The sequence below is a fragment of the Tiliqua scincoides genome, chromosome 12 (assembly GCF_035046505.1).
Source record: "Tiliqua scincoides isolate rTilSci1 chromosome 12, rTilSci1.hap2, whole genome shotgun sequence".
NCBI lineage: Eukaryota > Metazoa > Chordata > Lepidosauria > Squamata > Scincidae > Tiliqua > Tiliqua scincoides.
In genome coordinates, this window is record NC_089832.1 from 15,139,540 (window position 1) to 15,164,178 (window position 24,639).

A 24,639-nucleotide genomic window follows, 5' to 3' on the forward strand; every position below is an offset into this window, starting at 1 on the left:
CTAAAATGAGGAGGTTGCACATACACACTTCAGACTGCTGGAGCCTCAGGCAATGCTATGTACCCTGGAACTCCCCAACACCCAGCTAATTCCAGGTGAGATGCCTCCTCTCTCCCTCTGCTATCTCCAAAGGTCTACTTGAGGAGGAAAGAAGATAAAACAGAATCACCTGTTAGTCATCCTGAGGGCTTAAATTAGCCATGATCAATAACTAGAGGTTTGTTTTTTTTCCACGGTTTTTGTGTTTTTCAAAGTTAGAAGTGTAGAAAGTGGTGCCATATGTTTTATCTGATGCATCCTTGGCATCACCTGGCAGGACAAAGTTCCAAACAACACAGTCCTGGAACGAGCTGGAATCCCTAGCGTGTATGCACTGCTGAAACAGAGACGCCTGCGTTGGCTCAGTCATGTCGTGAGAATGGATGATGACCGGATCCCAAAGGATCTCCTCTTTGGTGAACTCATGCAAGGAAAGCGCCCTACAGGTAGACCACAGCTGTGATACAAGGACATCTGCAAGAGGGATCTGAAGGCCTTAGGAGTAGATCTCAACAGGTGGGAAACCCTGGCCTCTGTGCGGCCCGCTTGGAGGCAGGCTGTGCAGCATGGCCTTTCCCAGTTTGAAGAGACACTTGGCCAACAGTCTGAGGCAAAGAGGCAAAGAAGGAAGGCCCATAGCAAGGGAGACAGACCAGAGACAGACTGCACTTGCTCCTGGTGTGGAAGGGATTGTCACTCCTGAATCGGCCTTTTCAGCCACACTAGATGCTGTTCCAGAACCACCATTCAGAGCACGATACCAGAGTCCTTCGAGACTGAAGGTTGCCAACACACATGTTTTTATCAAAATTCTCATTATAATTAAAAATTGAAAAGTGTACTAAGTAGATGATATAGGTGTCATAGTGTCAGCAGATGTAGAAACAGTCATTACCCATGCACCCCTCCCATTAAATAATAAATAGAAACTAAATAAAACGGTTTAACTTTATCACAGATTTCAGGGTGTTTTTTTAAAATTGAACTTACTTACAAAAATGAGAAGTGCAGAAAGTGGAGTTATTTGGTTTTTATTTTTATTTATTTATGTATTTATTTAATTTAAATTTCACTATCACTGTTTTTGCCTACCTTTAACCATGACAAATAACACAGTTTCAGAACTTCCATAGCACATGTACCTGTGTGTGGTCTTTTTTCATTGTACATTGCTTCAGGGACATTTTTTTTAAGTGAAGACATGATTCATAAATACAGTCAATAAATAACTGTAAGGGGGGGGGGAAAGTTCTATTTTTCAACATATGTCTTTCCTACATCATTTTCAGTGGAAGAAGCAGGTCTGCTGATCTCTCCCCTAAGTGTCTGAGGGCAAGTGGATGAGGGCAAGGCAACCCTGACGGAGGGTTCAGGACCCTGGACAGCTCCATATATTCCGCCTGCTTTGTCTAGGACTGAAGTTCTGCCTACCTCCAGGCCCAGATTAACCCACTGGATGTTGGTGAGTCTGATTCTTTGAGGAGCTCCAGCTCCAAGTTTGTCAACTCTGAGGTCTCTACCTCATGAGTCTCCTACATGATGGGTTCAGACTCAGGCTTTGGGCTGGAGTTGTGGCCTGAGAGGGTCTGGTTCAACAGTTCCCTTTCCTGTAGATTGTGCATGATACCAGCATCTCCTTTATGTGCATCTGATTATCTGATGAGATGCCACAAACTGTGATAGCCCCCACTCCCAACGTTTTATAGTAGCACCTATGAATCTCATGGGGATCTGGGATGTAGAAGCCTAGTCTAACCCATTGGGGCAAGCAGGACAGACAACGCTGTTCACAGAATGTATGACCGCAACCTCTACCAATTCATTAATCAGATTAACTGAGAATTGTTTGTTGAAAAACAGGTTCTCAATTAATTAGGAAGCAGCAGATTCTGTTAAAGAAGGATTTTATTAAAATACATGCATTTAAACACATAAGGAGAGGCATCACTGCAAGAGACGCGTGATCTCTGCAGCACAGGAGGGGATAGGATCTGGCGTGCACCATTGCTGCGGTGCTACAGATCCTATCACCATGCTCAATAGCACTCCCCTGTGGTAGGATGGAAGCACATGGCTCTGCATGCTATTTATGATGGCTGGAAAGCACATCTTATCACCAGAATGCTAGTTCCGGCAGCAGGGGAAGGGGATTGGATTGGGCCATCAATGTACATTCACAGACGATTGACTAAGATGTATTTAACTGGGTAACAGTCTGGCATGCCCTTATTTCCACTACCAGTCAAGCTAGACTTTTAGGATTGTGTCAAATTCAGGGCATTAGAATACTTAAAAGATTTGCACAGAGGAGACAGAGAGGGGGGAAAAAAATCTCTCTGTTATGCGAGAGACACACAGGAGGGATTTAAATGGCAGAAAAGTAATTTTGGATCAAGATAAAACATCTTAACCAAATGAGGAACCAGCCAATACCGCAAGGTGGACAGGGAAGGAGGAAAATTATTTCCTTGAATCCTTTTATGAAGAGCTTGGATAAAGATTTGGAGAAGGTGCAATAAATCCTGCCTCGGTTATAGGGCTGGGTGGAACTAGATTATCTCCAAAGTTCTTTTGCCGCACTCCCATCTTATGCCCCAAGTGACTCGTAAATATTTGACTTTTTAAAGAACACACAGTGGCTTCTATCCAGACACCGTTTTGGCCAAAGCAAACTGAGAAAAACAGCTTTGCGAGTAATCAACAGACTTTGACCCTTGGTGATATGCTCCCCGCTAATCCCCGTCATCTACTAAAGTCAAACTTCTAATCACACAAGACAGCCCTTGCTTGGGGACGAGCCCTCTGGCGTCCTCCCTTCTGTATATCTCCACCTGCCCAGTCAGACATGGAAGGAGGAGTCTAAATTCCAAAGGAAGTGGCCACACTGCCACTGTAGGGTGACCGCTTTGGGTTGCTGAGAGGAGGCAGAGTGGTTGTCCACCAACTGGAGCCCCTACTTGTAGTAAATATACATGCACAGGCACTAAAGTTTAAGATGTCTTAGCAGTATTTGGCAATAATGACGCAGGCACACCTGCGTCTGAACAAGAGCACACTCTTGGCCTTGATGATACGCTGAGGGTCTTCGCCCAGAGCCTGTAAACACAGGATGTTAAGGAGAATCTTATCTAGGAATGTGTTTGCGGTTAAGCTAGAATTAGCAAGTATGAAGCAAGGTAGCATCCTTGTGGAAATTCCCCTATTACATAACCGTATATCATGTGTTTTGAGACTTAATAAAAAGCTGGGTCAGGAGCTGGGAGACTTCACTTCTCCCTTGATTTCATTCTTGCTCCTGCTTTTAGCCCTTTTAACCTCTCTGAAACCTGTGTCTGTTGTCTAATTCTTGCCATGGCTTCTCTGCCACACCAACGCAGCATCTCAAGCTGCTCCTCAAGTAGCACCAAAATGCTACACCTACTGAAGTCTTAGAGTACTGTGGCAGGGAGAGGCTTATGTCCTCCACAGTCCTCCACCACCCGGGGAGGGGGGTTTTCTAAGGTGGTTGAATGGGGAGGTTCTGCTCCCAGGATCCTGGTCGAGACCTGGCCAGTTTAAACGAAGCTCAAGCAATGACTTTGCAGACTGCCCCAGCTTGGGCCACGTCCAGTGGTGTTGCTGGGGGGTGGTGGTGGTGCAGGCCGCACTGGGTGATGTGCACAGGAGGTGACACCAATACTGGTCAAAATTTTTAAATCTTGATACTTTTGAATAACATCATCATGTTATATATCATTCGATGCGTAATTTCATGCAGATTGCAATGAAACAAACCACAATGAAATATCTCTATTTTATCAAACGTTATAGCCATAAACTCAGTGGGGGGGGGGCAATGGTGCATCACCACGCCCACTGCTCAGGTCTTGCCCCACCCACCTCATGGGAGGAGGTCCAACATGGGGGTGACACGTAGGCCTCCTGCACCTGGTGATGCTAACCCTAGCGACACCACTGGCCAGGTCTGTACTGCAGTTTGGCCACAATGCTATAATAATTCTTGATAAGCACCCTTCATCTTGGGATTCTGCATCCTAACACCCTGGCTATATGACAAGTGCATCCAAACCTTTAGACCTGGCCTCCCCTCCAAGCAGGCTATGGACTGCTTCACCATGACAATTTAGTTTGGAATGATTAAGAAGTCATGAACGTGCAAGGGCAAATTTTACAATTCCAGCTGCAACGTCTGTTAGTGTCTGGACCAGACAGCCATTAGGAAGTAACAGCCTGCTTTGCTCGCAGTTTCCGAGAAAAAAAGAGGCTTTCTTAAGTACCCTGGTAACGTCCAAAATACCAAACAGCCACTTCCTTTATCCAGGTCTGACAAAGGAGATAGGTAACAAAGACCAAATGTTTACTGGACATCAACATGTTCCCTGGTAAGTGTTCAGCAACTGGATCTTGGGAACTTGGGGTACAGCGGGATGCATTTTGCTCTGAATATTATTTCCACGCATCTGCCCTTTTAATAACCCCCTTCCCTGCATCATTTCTAGTCTTATGAACTGAAGCAATGATCACTTATTCTCTGCTCTAGCACGATGCTTCCCTGATTGATGTAAGCAAATGATTCAGTATTAGGGATTCATTCACAGTGACCAACCCTTTGCTAGTTGCCTTTGGAGCGTATCAGCAAGACAAAACGAGAATGGCCAGCAACAAGCCAACAAGAAGTGGCCAAGATCATGAAGTGGCCAAGGTAAAATAGAAGACGAGCTACCTGAAATGAATGGAAACATGGGACATGATTGAGACATACAAAATTATGCAGGGGATGGACAGAGTGGATAGGGAGATGCTCTTTACACTCTCACATAACACCAGAACATAAGAACATAAGAACAGCCCCACTGGATCAGGCCATAGGCCCATCTAGTCCTGCTTTCTGTATCTCACAGCGGCCCACCAAATGCCCCAGGGAGCACACCAGATAACAAGAGACCTCATCCTGGTGTCCTCCCTTGCATCTGGCATTCTGACATAACCCATTTCTAAAATCAGGAGGTTGCGCATACACATCATGGCTTGTAACCCATAATGGATTTTTCCTCCAGAAACTTGTCCAATCCCCTTTTAAAGGCGTCTAGGCTAGACGCCAGCACCACATCCTGTGGCAAGGAGTTCCACAGACCGACCACACGCTGAGTAAAGAAATATTCTCTTTTGTCTGTCCTAACCCGCCCAACACTCAATTTTAGTGGATGCCCCCTGGTTCTGGTATTATGTGAGAGTGTAAAGAGCATCTCTCTATCCACTCTGTCCATCCCCTGCATAATTTTGTATGTCTCAATCATGTCCCCCCTCAGGCATCTCTTTTCTAGGCTGAAGAGGCCCAAACGCCGTAGCCTTTCCTCATAAGGAAGGTGCCCCAGCCCCGTAATCATCTTAGTCGCTCTCTTTTGCACCTTTTCCATTTCCACTATGTCTTTTTTGAGATGCGGCGACCAGAACTGGACACAATACTCCAGGTGTGGCCTTACCATAGATTTGTAACCAGAACCAGGGGACATCCACTAAAATTGAGTGTTGGGAGTGTTAGAACAGACAAAAGAAAATATTTCTTTACTCAGCGTGTGGTTGGTCTGTGGAACTCTTTGCCACAGGATGTGGTGATGGCGACTGGCCTGGATGCTTTAAAAGGGGATTGGACAAGTTTCTGGAGGAAAAATCCGTTACGGGTTACAAGCCATGATGTGTATGTGCAACCTCCTGATTTTAGAAATGGGCTATGTCACAATGCCAGATGCAAGGGAGGGCACCAGGATGCAGGTCTCTTGTTATCTGGTATGCTCCCTGGGACATTTGGTGGGCCGCTGTGAGATACAGGAAGCTGGACTAGATGGGCCTATGGCCTGATCCAGTGGGGCTGTTCTTATGTTCTTATGTTCTAACATTAACGGAATCATTTTAAATGTTGGGCACTGTTGTGACTGACATTGTTTGCTATGCAAGTGAACTGTGCAGCTTTCCCCCCCCCCCTTAAATATTTATTCAGTTTTCATCCTGCTTTTCTAATGAAAGAACTCAAAGCCGCCCACAACACCTAGGCAACCCACCTGAAATTGGCTCGGGACCCACCTAGTGGGTCCTGACCCAAAGTTTGAGAAACACTGATCTAGTTCATTTCATCCCAAAGAGTTGGAATGAGTTGCAATCATTTTAAAAAGACACTTTTTTTTTTTAAATGGGATTTTAACAATCCCAAATGGTTGGCTGGCAACCTTCAGTCTCGAAAGACTATGGTATAAGCCTACAGCACCCGGTATTCCCAGGCGGTCTCCCATCCAAGTACTAACCAGCCTTGACCCTGCTTAGCTTCTGAGATCAGACAAGACCTGGCATGTGCAGGGTAACAGTTGCTGCCAAATATCCATTTAAAAAAAGATAAATTAGGGTCATAGTCTAAGTATGTTTATTTAGCTCCTCTGCTGGGTAGATCTGGGCACAGGGACACTCTGGGCAGTCATGTCTGTTGCCCAGCATCCCAGGGTCGCGCAACAGGACGTCTGGGCAGAGTCCTGGTGCCCAGATCTACCCAGCAGAGGAGCTGCGTGAAAGAGGAATGAAAGGGTCCGCTCAGTGGGCGGACCGATTCGTCCAAACCCCAGATTTGGTCCCTGGGCTGGGGTTCAAGCGGCCCTGATTTGGTCCATCACAGGCTGGTCACCCCTGTGTTTACCAAGTTCCTCCAGCCTTCAAATTGAACCGCCCCGCACAGCAACCATAAAAATAAAAAGACAAGGAGAGGCAAAAATGCCATACTTACCAATGACATAGGCTAGCAGCAATGCCAGGGTGACTGTGATGGCCGTGGCGCTCAGGGCAGTACACTTCCAGTTGCAACATCTGTAAGGTTTGTGAAAAGAGAAAGCTGGCCTAGAAAACGTGCTTCTGGGAAGTGGTCTAGGAGGTGGCGAGTAAACAGTATTGGAAGTTAAAGGGTAGTTCTGACTGGCTGCGCTGAAGATGGCTGAAGATCCAGATCCATGCTTAAATAGGAAGTGCCTATGGAAAGAAGACAGAGAGGCAGGTTGTTAAAAGGGTCTGACTAGCGTGCCGCAGAAGGAGAAAGTCACAGATATATTGTCACACTTAAACAGTGTAACTTAAACAGTGTGTTATATTTAAATAGTGATTTAAATATCTTTACTGACATGAAAATAGATGCACTAGAGCAGTGGTCATCAACCTTTTCACGCCATGGTCCAAACAAACAAACAAACAAACAAACAAACAAATAAAATTGACTTTAATGTGCTTATTCAGCTACAGTAATATGGCAAAAGTTGTGCTGCCAACACCATAGGAGTTTTCAAAAGATAGCATTAGAGGTTATATATTTCTTACGGCACAATCCTATACAGGTTTACTAAGTGTATTCAAAGGGATTTACTCCCAGGAAATAATGTATCAATTCAATTCAACAACCTTTATTGGCATGGAGGAAATAATGTATAGGATTTTAACTTTAGATATATTCAAAGGAAAGAGTAATAAACTGAGCAGCCTTTGGGTGGCAGAAGTCAAAGGAGTGCTGTTTGTTCAGCTCATGTTAACTTGTCCCATTGATGAGTTTTTAAACATGAGAACAACTTTTTCACAAATAATGGATTTCAGGCAAGCTTAGCAGTAAGGCTGGCTCACCCATGAGGTCAAATAAGGTGGCTGCCTTACAGCCCAATCCTATCCACACTTTCTTGGGAGTAAGCCCCTTTGACTCTAATGGGACTTACTTCTGAGTAGACATGCATAGGATTGGGCTGTTTGATGGTGGATTGGCAGGAGAACTGCCCCATCAGTCCACTCCCTTACACTGCTCCTCTTGTTCCCTGAAGTTGACAACGAAGAAGAAAACAGTAAGTGTGGAGACGAGGAGAGGAGAGTAGTGGGCTAGAGAATCTCCTTTGCTTCCACACTTCCTCTTCCATGCCAAACTGAGGGAGTGGAAAGAGAAGCAATGGAGGAAATGGCTGGAGCACCACCGGGTAAAGAGGAGAGGCCTTTTGTATATCACCTCAAACGCCAGGATTTTGTGAGCTGACTTGATATATTGGCACTCAGTAGCATGTACTAAAACTACACTTACAAGCAAACTTCCCAAGTATGCAGACTACCAGGCAAAATTAAAAGGCTCTAGAAAATGAGAGCTGAAACCTCACCCTCAATTTCTCTAAAACATAATTCAGTTGCAGCCTGATCCCATGCCTTTGGAAGGGGGGCAAACAAAGATACTCTGAGAGTGGCTTTGGGCTTGGCACAGAAGGGGTGCCCAAATGCCCGGTGAGTCTGATTGTCAATTTGACTGGCAGCATCAGTTTGCAACAACTAAAGGTGCTCTTCTGTTGGAACCCAGGGACTACGGCACATATGCTAAATGCGGTTTCAGATGCTCCTATCACTTCACAATGCGATGCAATGAATTTCAAAGCAAATGAAGGGAGGATGGAGAGACGGACAGATGTGTGTGCGCGCTTTACATTGTTAGCCTCTCTGGGACGGGTATCTACTTTTAAATTGTCTTTTCCAACATACATTGCCTTGTGAATGTTTTGGTGTTGTTACTGAAAAGTTATTTCTTAATAATTATTAAGCATATGTTTATCTTTTCCTTTCACTTTCTTTCTGAAGTTAAGCTTAACTTTGCTTCTGATCTGAAGTATGACATGGATCCCAGATCACGTGTTTAGAGCACCCCACTATCTCTTTCCAAAGTCCCAAGGAATGACCACTGGAATGCTACAGCACAGGAAGCCATGTTAAGAGAAGACAACTTCCACCTACACGTTTGGTGCTCACAACATACAAACACATATTTGAGGAACACACATAAGTTGATGGAAAGACACTTGTTGGCTTCAGGGGTGGACAGATGACATTCTGAAGCACTATGGAAGAAAGGGTTTCATCACAATGGTTACTAGCTAAAGAAGGGTAACAGCTTTACCGGGGCAGACCACAAAGGAAGTAAACACCACACAGTGAACCTTCTAGGCGTTTACAAAATTACACACAGCAAATGACTGTCACTAAAACCATATTCCAACACAGTCTGTTATCAAACAGTACTTCCCCTTTTGATTTGGACACCCTCCAGTCTATCTTCCGGGCAGAATTTCTAGATCATTTTTACCAAGGCGTTAATTCTCTCGAGGGAAGGCTTTTGCAAAAAGAGGGTCTTACATTTCACTTGGCACGAGGGAAGATACATGGTCCTCCTGAATTCTGGTGGAGGGCAATTCCACAGCCGAGGGCCAGCAAATCCCCCACTGACTTCTGTGGGAGCAAGATCCGGACCAGAATGTGGAATAAGGAAAAAGGATACGAATAAATTTCTGGTTGGTGTTTCCTAAGCACATTTTTTTTTTAAAAGCTGTTTTAACAGTCGATCGATACAAAGTTTAATTCCCTTTTTTCCCTTTTAAGGAGGAGACCTATTGGATTTTTCAACATTAACATAAATGCTTTTGACACCTGCAATACTGATTGCTTTCTGAGACACATCATTCAAAGAGATCAGAGTTAAAAGGCAACATTGAACCAAAATCTATTAGCAAGGCCACTGCAACTTACAATCAACAGCCAGCAATAATTATAGGAAGGTTTTTGAGTGTCGCTTCACAGTTGAGTGGTAGCGGTTCAGGCACAGAAAGGAGAACAGTAGCACGATGACTTAGAAAATTGTGTAGGTAAGAATTCAGCTATATTTAATAAAGCAGAACATTTTCACATGCAGTTAAGAGGTAACAGATACATTGTGAGGGACTCTAAGAACTTCTTCCTTTAGCACATGAAATTATCTTTACTGAAAGGGGGATGATTTCTGCTGATCTGACCCTCCCTCTGCATTTTCCTGCACCCACTAAAAATAGACTAATGCACATTTCTGATCCTGAAGATGCAGATTTGAGAGAGAGAGAGAGAGAGAGAGAGAGAGAAGTCTTCAGAGGAAAGGCTTCCAGGTGCAGGTTGGACCTCAGTATCCACAGGGGATCTGTTCCCAGACCCCTGCAGATATTGAAACCCATGGATAATGGAATTCATGGATGGGGTCCAATAGGATCTCTGAACACAACAGGAAGCACCTTCTGGTCACATCTAGAGGTGTTCTGAGCCCTGGATAAGCCATAGGCGTCCTCCCAGGACCTCAGAATGCTTCCAGGACTCAACTGAAAGGCCTTCTGGTCACGTCCTGGAAGTCCTCTGTGGGTCCTCCCGCAGGTTCAGAACCTGTTATGGATCGAATTCGTGGATAAAGAGGACCGATTGTACTTGAGATCCTTGGTTCTGCACCAGTGAAACAGGTGGTGCAGGTCTGAGGAGACCCATTGGCATAATGGAGGCTTTCCCCAAAGTAAAGGAAAAAAGTTCCCTTACCTTGAGGAGGTTTCTGGACTGGCACCCCCCCCCCCCAGTTGATGAAGTGTGTATTCCATTGGCACGGATGCATCTATGGGGTGGTGATGGTGTTAGCATTGAGCTTTTTTAACTTTGATGGTGAAGAGAAGGAGGATTGCCTGGGTTCCACAAGAGTTCCACAGATTTCCATTCCCCTGCACACTGCTGCTGTGTGTGGCAGTGCACGTGTGTGTGTGAGTGGGGGGGACGGACAGGTTTTGTTAAGCCTTGTGAGGATCCCACTTAATGTAAGCACCGAGCCTCAGAAATTGTGCCCTCTGCGTTTCAGCACAGATGACTGCAATCCATTATGGGAGAAGCACGTTCTTACGGGAAACAATTTTACGGGATGTAAAATGTGCAGAGCAACCCTCCTGTGATATAAAAGCAACTTAGAATATTGTGGGTTTATATTTAAAACATGGAACAAACAAACAAAGCCAGCCAAACAAACAAACCTCCCCCCCCTAAAAGACAATTTACACGACTCAGCTGATTTGTTCCTCTTGCTTTGCACTCTGCAAAAGTTCCTCTGCTTCAGCCTACTCAGCTATGCTTTTGCACACAGAGGAACAATGTGCCTTTTTAAGAGACAAAAGAACAACTCCATGGTGAGTTATAAAACTCAGTTAATAAGCCTATTAATAACCATCTATCTGGTGTAACATTCCTTTAGAGATTTGGGGACTAGTTAAGAGGAGTAGCCTAGAGGCCTGAAGAGTAAAAGTGAGAAACTGGAGTCGTTGGCATCACTAGGGCTTGTGTCATCTGGTGCAGGAAGCTGGTGTGTCACCCCCACGATGGGCCTCCTCCCATGCAGGGGACAGGGCAACGGTCCTGGTGATGTATCATTGCCCCGCTCCGCTGTTTGTTTGTTTTTTTTGGCTATAACGCTTGATAGAAAAGAGATATTTCAATGCGGTTTTTTTCATTGCATTCTGCATGAAATTACGCATCAAATGATATACAACATGACTGTATTTGAAAATACCAAGATTTTAAACATTTTGGCCAGTAGTGATGTCACCTGGTGCAGACTGCTCTCCCCCCCCCCCCACACACACACCTGCCTAGCGATACCACTGGCCAGAGTGCTTGGGTTGAAATTGACAGCAACACCAAGCACAGCAGACATGATCCTAAAGATTATCATGCACAGGAGAGGTCTCGCTCATATAGTGTTTCAATAAATATTCTTCCCATAATGTATCCAGGAGTGACAGCCATAGTTGGCATCGCTGTCCTGGGAATCAGTGCCCGACCAGCAGCTGCTCCTGTGAGATTGGGAATCAGGTTACCCACACATTCGTGGGCTGCACAGTTTCATTCAGAGAAGAGATGCCAGTGTTATGAGCATCAGAACAGCCCAGGTGGATCAGGGCAAAGGTCCATAAAGTCCAGCTTCCTGGGTTTCATGGTGGTCCACCAGATGCCACTGGGAACACCCAAGACAACAAGAGACCTGCATCCTGTTGCCACTCCTTTGCACCTGCATTCAGAGATAGCCAAACTTCTAGAACCAGGAAGTTGCATACACCCATCATGGCTTGTAACCTGTGATGGAATTTTCTTCCATATAATTGTCCAATTCCCTTTTAAAGGCATCTAGGCCAGATGTCATCACCAGATCCTATAGCAAGGAGTTCCACAGATTAATAACATGTACTGAGTCTTGTCCTCTTTTTAACTTACCATTGTGGAGCAAATAATTTTCCAAGAGAGAAGGCCTGGCTGGAAGTTGGGGTTCTGGAGAAGGGCATGTCAAAGAAGACCAGATGAGAGTGGATGAACCTTCATCCTACACTCAACTGGTCCTCTTTGACAGGTGGGAGACCTCCCCCCCCCCCCCCAATCTAAAGCAACAGAGCTGGAAGGATAGACAGGCTGCTGTGTGAGGCACAACCCAACAGAGACCTCCATACTACAAAGACACACATGGACCGTTCTTTCGTGTGACTGAGGGAAGTCCATTGTTTCCAGTGGAACTTCCCTCTAAGTGAGATGGAAGATGTCTAGCAAGACAAACAGCTGTGTCAGATCCACAATTTATCATGCAAAGCCCAAAATTTGGACCCGGCTCCTTTAACTCTGGCTTGATTGGACAGAATTTCCTAAACTCATGCACAGAATGGCCAGCATTGGCATAGCCTCTTGTTGAACTATATGGTACAATTTTGCCTGTAGGCCTTGTTCACTTTCAGCCTGCGTTTGACCATATTTACTCAGTAGCAAATCCCAGTGTGCTTTACTTCCAAATAAGAATACTCTGGGAGAAAGCACTATTAAATGTAATGGAGTCTACTTCTGAGTAGCCATGCATAGAATTATGCTGAAAGAATACCGCCCTTATGAAGGGCTGCTACCATCTCTTGACCATTATTAGCAGGGGGAAAAAAACAAACTATATCATTTGGCAAATATCTGCTCCACAATGATGAGTTAAAAAGAGGACAAAACTCACTATATGGGGGTCTGCAGTTACAGGGACAAGATATTGCAATGAAAGCTACACATCCAAAAATTACATAGGATCAAAATATAATGTGGGTAGGCTTTATTCTCCACCCCCCAAACTAAAGCCAATCGTGCAAAAACAATGTCATTTTTTGATCCAGTAACTCCCACATATCCTAAATTCATTGAAACATTCTTGACAATTAAAAAATATTATTTTTGTAGGCCTGTTTTTTTTTTTTTTAACATAATACCAAATGATCTGTTTTTAGTACACCTCTTCCACAGCGAAAAATGGCTTTGAGGCTTGTCATAATCAGGGGGGAAAAAGTGATGGGGCCGTTAAAGTGAATCTCTTAGCCTTAACATGCCTTTTTGAAAATGCAGTTATGTCCTAAAAGACATTAGAGTTATTATTTAATTAGACAGAAAATGGCATGTACAAGAGACATGTCAGAGCAACAGATATCCAGCCAAAAAGTATTGAAAAATAAAGCAGCACAACAATTCCTCCAGAATAAGTAAGCTTGGAAGAAGAAGAAAAATGAAGAATGTCCAGAGTAAAGACTCATAACTAACTCATAACTAAAACTAAAATGTATGTATGGACAGAACATATGGACATTTTGTTCGAGTTTGCTTGTGTCTGATTTGAGCAGAGTCCATGTTTCTGATGCATACAGGAGAGACCAGCGTTCGGAAGAGGTAAATTTTGGTCTTGATGGAGATATTGATGACTACCCCCAGTAACACTGCACTGAAGTTTCTGGGGTAAGTGTGGCCAGGTGGGCACTCTGAGGGGTGTGGGCTCTCAGCCAGCATTCAACCTGACCAGGACCTGGTACCAAACCTGTTACCTACACCTCCTTAAGTCAGAAACAATCAAAGGGCACTACACATCCCCAAATACTGCAAGAGTAGTATAACAACAAAAGTTATAACAATTAATCTCTGCACTTAAATGTGTGGGGGGGGGGGAGAGGGATTGTCACATGATAACAGTACAAATGTCTATAAATCACGACCTACAGGAAAAAAAACCCATCACACTTAAAAACCACGTACAGTCACAATACTTCCCCTCCAAAGAAAAGAATACATTTCCCTCTAACCTCCATAGTCCTGCTAAATGGTTAAAGAAGCAACTTTTAAGTGATGGCTGCCTTCTGCTTAGTAATAGTCCCTTTTCCTCAGTGGCTTTCACTGTTATCTTCCTTGTGCTCGGGGGGGGGGGGGGACCAGAGCGCCAGCAGCAGTGAAGTCATCAACAGGAGCTCTCAGGAGCTGCCTTTGAAACTTATTTTTTGTTCCAAAAGCGCTCAGAAGTAGCAACAGGCTAAGCAAGTGGCAAAGTAAGAAATCTGCCTTGGGGCGTACGTCACTGTCTAGGACTTTCTCTTTCCCAAGGCCTGCCTAAGGCAAAACCCAGCTAATGTTACAATAAGGCTACATTCCTATGCAAATATATCTGGGAGTAAATCCAACTGAACACAGTGGGGGTTACTTCTGAGTAAACATGCATAGGCTAGCACTCCGGTAGATGGTTTGAATTTACAGTACTCGCCGTGTGTGTGTGTGTGTGTGTGTGTGTGTGTGTGTGTGTGTGTGTCTGCAGGTGCTGAGCCCACAGCTGGATGGCCTCAGAGACTTCCCAGAGATGATCAAAAGTGACTTTCAGAAACATCTGGGAGGCATTCTGAAGTACTAGCAGCCTCCTAGGAATTCACTATCCATAATAATAATAATAAAACTTTATTTTTATCCCGCCCTTCTCCCAAAAAGGGACCCAGGGCGGCTAACAACATATAAAACAAATTAAAACATAATATCCATGGAATTAGGTATCCACAGGGGGGTCTTAGAATGGATCCCTTGTGGATACTGAGGGCCCACTGTATAGTAACTGTCAAAGCTGAAATAAGCAGAGGGAGAAGGAAACACTCAGCTGAAGAAATTTAAGGTTGATTTTGTCCCCGCATCATGGTGATGCAAATCCCCACCGCTTGCGTTTATTATTAGACCAATGGTTCTCAAACTTTTAGCACCAGGACCCACTTTTTAAAATGACACTCTATCGGACCCATCTACATTTACCAGACTCTGTTTGGACACAGGTGAGTGTCCAGTACAGAGCCAGATTTATTCACCACGGATTGGCGGTGGCTCCCTGAGGTTTCAGGCAGGGGACTTTCCCAGTCCTACTTAGAGATGTCACGGATGGAACTCAGAACCTTCTTCATGCAAAGCACGCATTCTGACACTGAGCTACAGCCCCTCCCCATAGCTACAATCACGGAGCTCCATGATGCTATTTTCCTTCCATGGCCATCAATGGGAAATGTCTTGCTTAAGCACCCCCCATGCCCTATCTGCAGGGCACATTGCCTCAGGCTGCAGATTGGGGTGTGTGTGTGTGTGGGGGGTGCTCATCTCAGTCTGCTAACCTCATTGCTCCTCCTCTTTAAACCTCTTGGATTGGAAAAGGGACAAAGAGGAAGAGGAAATGCAGATGGGTGGAAAGCACGAGTTAGAACACTGGAGTGTGTGAAAAGCTTTAGTCCTGATGGATATCAAGACCTTGTATTTGCAAGAAAAATAAGTAAAACAGAAGTGTACAAAAGGAATTGAGTGTGCGTTTGGTATTGGCAACCTTCAGTCTCGAAAGACTATGGTATCGCGCTCTGAAAGGTGGTTCTGGCACAGCGTCTAGTGTGGCTGAAAAGGCCAATCCGGGAGTGACAATCCCTTCCACACCGGGAGCAAGTGCAGTCTGTCCCTGGTCTGTCTCCCTGGCTATGGGCCTTCCTTCTTTGCCTCTTAGCCTCAGACTGTTGGCAAAGTGTCTCTTCAAACTGGGAAAGGCCATGCTGCACAGCCTGCCTCCAAGCGGGCCGCTCAGAGGCCAGGGTTTCCCACTTGTTGAGGTCCATCCCTAAGGCCTTCAGATCCCTCTTGCAGATGTCCTTGTATCGCAGCTGTGGTCTACCTGTAGGGCGCTTTCCCTGCATGAGTTCTCCATAGAGGAGATCCTTTGGGATCCGACCATCATCCATTCTCACGACATGACCAAGCCAACGCAGGCGTCTCTGTTTCAGCAGTGAATACATGCTAGGGATTCCAGCACGTTCCAGGACTGTGTTGTTTGGAACTTTGTCCTGCCAGGTGATGCCGAGGATGCGTCGGAGGCAGCGCATGTGGAAAGCGCTCTGTTTCCTCTCCTGTTGTGAGCAAAGAGTCCATGACTCGCTGCAGTACAGAAGTGTACTCAGGACACAAGCTCTGTAGACCTGGATCTTGGTATGTTCCGTCAGCTTCTTGTTGGACCAGACTCTCTTTGTGAGTCTGGAAAACGTGGTAGCTGCTTTACCGATGCGCTTGTTTAGCTCGGTATCGAGAGAAAGAGTGTCGGAGATCGTTGAGCCAAGGTACACAAAGTCATGGACAACCTCCAGTTCATGCTCCGAGATTGTAATACAGGGAGGTGAGTCCACATCCTGAACCATGACCTGTGTTTTCTTCAGGCTGATTGTCAGTCCAAAATCTTGGCAGGCCTTGCTAAAACGATCCATGAGCTGCTGGAGATCTTTGGCAGAGTGGGTAGTGACAGCTGCATCGTCGGCAAAGAGGAAGTCACGCAGACATTTCAGCTGGACTTTGGATTTTGCTCTCAGTCTGGAGAGGTTGAAGAGCTTTCCGTCTGATCTGGTCCGGAGATAGATGCCTTCTGTTGCAGTTCCAAAGGCCTGCTTCAGCAGGACAGCGAAGAAAATCCCAAACAAGGTTGCGTTTAACACACTTAAATAATGAGAAATGCTCAGGAAAAGCAGAAAAGAAAAGAAAGGAAGCAATGCTTTACTGAGTTGTCAGAGTGTTACAGGCCCTATTAAAAACACTAAGCCATACAGAGAGCAGGCTGTCAAAGCTAATGACAGTATATGGTCTTGTAAATCATCAGCCCTGAACAATTACAGTCAAGTATCTATAAAACCTGAGACCCATAATTATTTTAGAGAGGGAAAGGGGCATGTGGAGGGCCCAAGAAACCTTTATCAATTTATGTAAAAGGGCAATAATATTGTGCCACTAAAAGACAGAATCAAAAGGGACCTGTTTCTTGTTTTATGTTATGCGAGCTCGTTGCCATCTTACACTATAAATCACGACCTTCTGCACCGCTGCGATGAAACGACTAAACAGTAAGATACTCTTTGTATTGTGCGCAGATTATGCATGTATCTTGAGGGCTGTTGACACATTAAGCTGCAGCCAAGTACAGGATGGCTGTATCTAGGTACACCTTTTTGAGCGAATAACTGTAACGAGGTCTGCACAGAGCTGTCCGTGGCAAACGTGACGGTTCATTCAGAACTACTGCTGTTACCCACGTGGACAGTTCAGGGGTGGACTGGTTGGATAGGAATTCTGATCAGTGTGAGCCTTTCACCAGTGCCCAACCTTGTCAATCCCAAGGTTACCCAGGTGGTGGCAGACTCCGGGGGAGGGGGGGCTTGGAAGGTGCAAGTGATAAGAACAGCCCCACTGGATAAGGCCAAAGGACCATCTAGTCCAGCTTACTGTATCTCACAGTGGCCCACCAGATGCCTCTGGGAGCATGCAAGAGACGTGCGTCCTGGTGCCCCTCTCGTGCACCTGGCATTCTGAGGTAGCCTATTTCTCAAACATACTCATCATGGCTTGCAACCTGCGATGGACTTTTCCTCTATCAATCTGTTCAACCCCCTTTCAAAGGCGTCCAGGCCAGACGCCATCACCACGTCCTGTGGCAAGGAGGTTGTTGAGGTCTGAAACCTGAGAAATCCCTCAGGTCTTGTTCACAGGAGAAAAGTTACAGGCATTGTATCTGATGTAGCCTGTTGGTGTTTAATTCTGTTGTCCTCCACGTAGCTAAGTGGCAGGTGATACTAAGTGTAAACCCTGCGCACCTGAGTATGGGCGTGCCCTATGCATAAAGCAGGCCTGCAACCAAACGCTCCTGGGGGCATAGGAGAATGTGCAGCCGGACGTGTGTTGTTGTCCATTTGACCAGCATTGCTGTCTGCTATGTTGCTGTAAATATCTCCTATAAATATATCTTGGTGGCGGAACCCAGCCTTCTGTTTGGAGTGGTCATTTGCAACTGTCGTGCCTCCTGTGGGACTGCCTTGAGCATGAGCTTCAAGTTTCTGCTGCACAGCCGTTTGCATTGCTCCGCTGGAAACTCCTACACTCCACAACAGAGTTTCACAGATTAATTTGGGTGAGGGGCCGTGTCAAATGCCTTCTGAAAACCCAGAGTCTGGTGGAGGCATAGCTGCTCCTGGAGAAGCTGATAATTTGAGCGCTGGCGAAGTGCAGGGGCTGAGGTGCACATCAGAACCCGCCCCCCTCTGGTTTGAAACTTGCCTCTGGTTAGTTTTAGGCAAGACACTCTCTCTCGGCTTTACTCCTCTTTGTCTGCTATATAGAGAGAACAGTACTCCCCTTACAGGGGTATCTGCAAGGACAACATGAAGTTAATATCTATGAAGCACTCTGCTCATGGTTTAAAAAAAAAAAAGCTATGCAAATGTTAAGTATCTTTGCTACCTGAAGACACCAGTTCCATTTTTTTCTGCCCTGGGCAATCATAGTGCTGTAATTGTAGTACTTCTCCGTTCAAAGTGCACATTATCCGAACAACCTTTTCAGGCAAGCTACTGCTGTCCCCATATGATAGATAAGGTAGGAGGATAAGGTGGAGAGACAGCTTTGCCTAAGGCCTAACGCGGAGAGCTAATAACCGAAGGCAAATTTGGAGAGCAGATTTGTAATTCCAATATGCTAAAGGACGTGCTCAGAACCATGACCTCTTCCATTCAAGATGCGCTGCACATCGCACCCTATCATGACAGACCATTTTGTGAAGCGTGTCACTTCAGTTCTTCGCCGTCAGCACCCAAAGAGGAATCGCAGACCACACAGAGAGCCAGGGTGGTATAATGGTTTGGGAGGTGGACCTAGACCTGGAAGATCCAGTCACTTTCTCTCAGCCTTGCCTACCTTGCAGGGTTGTTGTGAGGACAACAGGAGGGGAGCAGCTGTGTAGACCACCCTGAGCTCTTTGGAGGAAGGGCAGTATAAAAATGGTAAAAAATAAATAAATAAATAAACATACCCAATTGTAGGATCATCGCTGGCAGAACTGTCTTTGGTTGCCTCATGCTCTGGCAAAATCCCGGGCTGCACTACTGTGATGGACGTTGTTTAGGGCTGCCTTTGAAGACTCTCCAGTTGATACATAATAGGGCCCCTGAGCACCCAAAGCCACAACTGTTAACTATTTCATCACAAGCTGTCAAAGGGGATCCTATACTTACTATGGCACCAAGTACTAATCTCACTTCTGTTGCAGCCTGTTACAGATCACTAGAGAGTAATGTGGCTGGTTGTCTCCCTCCTCTAGCATTCCCGCTGACTGCTTCTCTCGTTCCTCTTCTAGCAATCTATAACAGGCTGCAAAGGAAGAGACAGGAGTGCTTGGTGCTACAGTAAGGATAGGGTTCCCTTTTATCTGTGGTTTTGGTATCCAAAGTATCCAAGGTATACTCTCTTGAAACAGAGACGTCTGCGTTGGCTCGGTCATGTCATGAGAATGGATGATGACCAGATCCCAAAGGATCTCCTCTATGGAGAACTCGTGCAAGGAAAGCGCCTTGCAGGTAGACCATAGCTGCGATACAAGGACATCTGCAAGAGGGATCTGAAGGCCTTAGGAGGGGACCTCAACAGGTGGGAAACCCTGGCCTCTGAGCGGCCCGCTTGGAGGCAGGCTGTGCAGCATGGCCTCTCCCAGTTTGAAGAGACACTTGGCCAACAGTCTGAGGCAAAGAAGGAAGGCCCATAGCCAGGGAGACAGACCAGGGACAGACTGCACTTGCTCCTAATGTGGAAGGGATTGTCACTCCCGCATCGGCCTTTTCAGCCACACTAGACGCTGTTCCAGAACCACCATTCAGAGCGTGATACCAGAGTCTTTTGAGACTGAAGGTTGCCAACTACTACTGGTATCTGCAGAGTGGGGTGCAGGGGCACACTCCTTGCAAATACCGGGGGGGGGGGGAATGCTTGTATTTGCATTGGCTACTCGTTTGTTTCTGAGCACAATTCAAGTTGCTGGTGAGGACCTATGAAAGCTTAGTGGTTTGGGACCAAGATACTGGAAGGAATATCTCTCCCTCTATGTCTGCCTGTCCTGCAGGTCATCTTTCGTGACTCTGTTGTGGGCATCATCACCTTTAGACTTATGGCGGGCTGTAACTAGTGACAAGTCCTTTTCTGTGGTGGCACCTGCAGAATTCACTCTCAGTCGAGATCAGAATCATCCCCTTTCTACAGTTCAAAAGGGAGTTAACACTTGTTTATCTAGCCTTTAACACAGCCATTTTCAACCACCACTGTGCCGTGGCACACTGGTGTGCCGTGAATGATCTGCAGGTCTGCCTCGGGATTTGGGGGAGGGCCATTTATTAATAGAACCGTTGGGGGATATGAGCCTCCCGCCAGCAGCATGGTGTGCCTTATTGATTGTCAATAATCTGTGCCTTGACAGTTTTAGTACCGTGTCAGTGTGCCGTGAGATGAAAAATGTTGAAAATCACTGCTTTAACAGACTGCAGTTCGTACAGGAAAAGAATCAAAGGCTTTCAAATCATTAAACAGCTATTGTCCTGGGATGGAGAGAAGCAGCAGGAGTTTTCCAAGAGCTAGTTGTGGCAAACGGTGGCTGTTTAAGAATTAGAATGAGATTTTGTTGGATAGAAGCATTCAACATGTGCATTTTGAATGATCTCTTGTTATTATAGTGGGACATAAATTAATGCCACTAAATCTACTTTTGAGATTACAAATGTTCCAAATAAAACAACAAAATCGGCTTATACCTATTAGGTAGATTTTGGTTCTATTATACAAGAAAGATTGAGGACAGTAATGCAGCTGCAGCCAAATGTGTCTCATTTTGATTGCGTAACAGTTTTGTTCCCATTCAAGTAGCTATTGGTGGGGGGGAGGAGTTGGTGATGATTGATTGATTGATTGATTGATTGAATGACTGATTGATTGATTTCCCTTCTGACATCTCATCATTCATTAGAAAGGAACTGGGAGGGAATGGGCAAGATTTCCACACTCAGATGGAAGAAATGCAAAGTGGAAAGCAGCCCTAAGTGAGGCCTTTGCATATGCAGACTCTCGGATGGAACTGAGATCACAATCCTTACCTGGAGATCCGCCAGCACACAGGGGCTGCTGAGCCAGCCTTGAGCGCCATAAGGCATGTTTGCAACAACAACTTGGTAGTAAGCTGTGCCAGCAGGGAGGCCTGCGCCACCGCCACCCCCCAACCCCCCCGCCAACACTTCATCTACTGGAGCAGCTACTGGCAGAAGTAAGAGATGACCTGGGCAGTGCAGGGTTGGGAGGAGGGTGGAAAGGAGGTGAGGAGGGAGTGAAAAGGGCAGACTGGGCCGGGGTGTGTGTGGAATCAATGGAGTAGACCTCTGCCCTATCCTAAACTTCATCCCAGGCCTTCCGGCATTAACGCTATTGGTTACATGGATTTATTCTTGAATAGATTAAGGTCCAAATCCTAACCGACTTTCCAGCGCTGGCATAGCTGTGCCAATGGGACGTTTGCTGCATCCTGCAGTTGGGGGGCAGTCATGAAGACCTCCTCAAAGTAAGTGAATGTTTGTTCCCTTACTTTGGAACTGCATTGCCCTTATGTCGGTGCTGGAAAGTGGGTTAGGATTGTGCCCTAAATCAGTATTTCTCAACATTTCCCCCCCCCCCCACCGTACCACTGCGTATGGTTCACCTATTGGAAGTGACACCAGAAGTAATTGGAGATGTTATTGCCAGTTAGTTCTGGACTGAGAGGCCAGGCACAGCATGACAAACACCAAAAAAGAGGGTCGGGGCAGATAGGGGGACTTTTTGAGTGCGTGAAAAGTACACACTGCAGCTCAACTTGCTGAACCGACCTTAACCTTCTACTGTAGCTTGTTACAAAACATTGCTAGTCTCACTGCCGGCCATGGTGGTCTAGAGGTCTCATGGGTACCACCGGACACCACGTCAAGTAGCACTGGTGGTACAAGTACCACTGGTGGAAAAAAAAACACTGGATTAAATGAAACACCCTGCCAATCGTGTAGATGGCCAGGTAGTCTATGCCAAGGAAATACTGTCGCTTGCAGAGAAAATTAGGAAACGTTCTATGCTTGTCAAATCTGTTAGATTCTCCAGAAACAGCAGCAGCAGCAGCAATGAAATTTCATTAAAACAAACACACTACCATAACTTCCCTTGAATTTTGCCTGGAAATAATTCTAGGTACTTGGGTGAGGAGGACACCAGCTTAGGTGAGCAATATTTGCTTAACAGTCAAGTAATTCAACGTCATACTGTATTGCAAAGCTGCGTGAGTAATTGATACAGTCGCTTCAACACATGCCCAACTGGACAATACACTGACTCAACAGAGTCATCACACGTGTGGCTCATCTCTGGAGCCAGCCTAGATACAAGGAGGAGACAACACCTAGTTCAATAACCCTAGCCCTTTTGCAGCCCCATGTTTCACAGCTGCCTCCCACATGCTCTTCTTGCAAATAATAATTGAGAAAACTAATTTGTAACAAACTTGTGAACTTTCTAAAATACTCCCGCAAGATCCTGTGCCAGCCGCGAGACAAGAAGGGGTGGGACCTGACGGCCAGGTGGGAGAGTTCATTAGGGGCTCTGCAGCTGCTGGGAGAGGTTGCACCTCTCCAGGCGGCTGCAGAGTAGGGGAGGTAACCGCGCAGAGCAACTGCTCCATCCTTTGTCTGCCTTCCCAGACCTGAAAGGGTTCTTTGGGACTCTGGCCTCAGGATCCCTGGGGGACCCCAGGACTGGAACCCGCCAGGGTTTGGAGCAGCCCCGACCCAATCCCACAGGACAGAGGGGCTGCCCCCCTTGTGGCTAATACTTCCAGCCTGCCAACAGCACGGGAGCACCCGGGGGGGCAGCCAGGGGGGGGCCTCTTCAGAGGGGTCGGCTACCACCCCTGAATCTACCCCCTTCAGTACTGGCCAGGGCTGCCTGAAGAGCAACGTTGGGGAGCAGGACTAGCCCGTGATCACACCTGGGATCAGGAAACGGCACTGTTTGCTGTGAGGGAGTCCTGTGGCGCAAGCGGCCCCCATGAATGTAAAGAACATCACATGATTAAACCGGTTCTGCAAGTTGACCATCTCCACCTCCCGTGCTTCTGTCCACTGAATCTGCCCTCCGTTGCCTGGATAAGTCCCCTTCCACCACCCAACCCCAAGGGGAAGAGCCTCTGCCCCCTCCCCCCCGGATACGAAACCCCCAAACAACGTTTTGGGAAGCATCCAAATCTTTTGCAGAACGGGTTTATACTATTAAAAGCTCGTGCTGTGATCAGAAAGAACATTCCGCTCATTCAAGAGGTCCTTTGCTCAAGCAGAATGTTCCTTCCATTCACAGGGGAGCTTTGAGCTGTGAGAGGTCTGAGTGCTACCCTTGATGTGTAGATTGTGAGCCCCTTGGATATTGGACAGTTAGTGTGTGGAGAAAAAAAAATGCTGTAAGTCCCTCTGTGCCTAAGGGAAGCAGCAGGAAATGAATGAATCTATTACTTCCTGTTTGGTCACTTAATCTTTTCACCCCAAAACATGATCAGCAATAAATTTCCACCTACCTGGTCTCCAGGGGTATGTTGCTGTTCAGGACCCAGCTGTTGTGGAGATGCACTGGGTCTTGTGTACTACTCGGAGGGGGTGGAGCGGCAGGACTAGGTTGGCTGCGGGTGGTCATTGACCTTCCCTGCAGGGAGTCAGCTGTGGACAGAGGCTTTCTGCTGCAGGTGCAGGCGTGGGGTGGTGGAGGGGGTGGTGGGAGAGGTCTGAAGGTGAACTGGTTGCGCGGACTCCCTGGCATTTCTGAAATTGAAGAGAAAGCAGGAGAGATAAAGACAAAAAAAAATGGATGGCTTTTATTTGAAACCACAGCATAAAAGTTGCATCTAACAGGTTGACCAGAGTGTTCAGGTCTATCTGTCTATGAAACACGACTATAACTTACAACAGGGGTGCTCACACTTTTTTGGCTCGAGAGCTACTTTGAAACCCAACAAGGCCCGGAGATCTACCAGGGGGGAAGGAGGTGTCTGACAGACACCCCCTTTGATGTATGGAGCCCCTGCTGGACCAGGTCAGAGGAGGCCCACCAAGTCCAGCTTCCTGTGCCCCACAGTGGCCCACCAGATGCTTCAGGAAGCACACGGGAGGCCTCTCCTCTCTCCCCACCCCACATACTGGGGAAGCCACAGGTCCCCCCCAAGAGGCACATGACCAGCCTTGCTGCACTATGGGGGGAGGAGCTCCCCACTCCTCGCCCCCCCAAACTCTTTGTGGCTGCGCCCCGAGACCAGCAGGGAGAGGGAGGTGTCGAGTCACTAGACAAAACTGACATATTAACAGTTTGGAGAGACAGGGCTCCGCGATCTACTCATTTTGCCTCACGATCTACCGGTAGATCGCGATCCACCTATTGAGCACCCCTGACTTACAACTTCATAAAGCACATACGAGAAGCAGAGAAGATCTAAAGATATGACTCTACAGCTAGCACTCTATACCTGCAAGGCATCCAGTCCAGGACCCCCACTGATACAGAATTTTGCAAAAAATTAAATCCATGGTG

General features: G+C 46.4%; 1 protein-coding gene and 1 long non-coding RNA gene across 9 annotated transcripts in view; one reads left to right on the forward strand and one right to left on the reverse strand.

Moving 5' to 3' along the window:
- The window catches only part of TENM1 (teneurin transmembrane protein 1), a 277,961-nt gene that overhangs the window by 163,827 nt on the left and 89,495 nt on the right, over window positions 1-24,639 (reverse strand). Inside the window, exons 3-5 of one of the 2 annotated variants that reach the window (XM_066640042.1) lie at window positions 23,636-23,876; window positions 9,223-9,315; window positions 6,809-7,047 (exon numbers count right to left, since the gene is read on the reverse strand). In XM_066640042.1, coding sequence (XP_066496139.1) covers window positions 6,809-7,047; window positions 9,223-9,315; window positions 23,636-23,876 — 573 coding nt within the window. The remainder of the gene's footprint in view (window positions 1-6,808; window positions 7,048-9,222; window positions 9,316-23,635; window positions 23,877-24,639) is intronic. The other variant, XM_066640043.1, reaches the window with a different exon arrangement.
- Window positions 1-24,639, forward strand: part of LOC136663101 (uncharacterized) — a 41,639-nt gene that overhangs the window by 5,769 nt on the left and 11,231 nt on the right. For 2 of the 7 annotated variants that reach the window (XR_010795014.1, XR_010795015.1), the window contains exons 4-5: window positions 317-485; window positions 1,329-1,501. This is a non-coding gene — a long non-coding RNA (uncharacterized lncRNA). Of the gene's footprint in view, window positions 1-316; window positions 992-1,328; window positions 1,502-4,360; window positions 4,422-8,670; window positions 9,491-13,574; window positions 13,663-24,639 lie in introns of those variants that run through there. The other 5 variants (XR_010795011.1, XR_010795013.1, XR_010795010.1 and 2 more) reach the window with 5 other exon arrangements.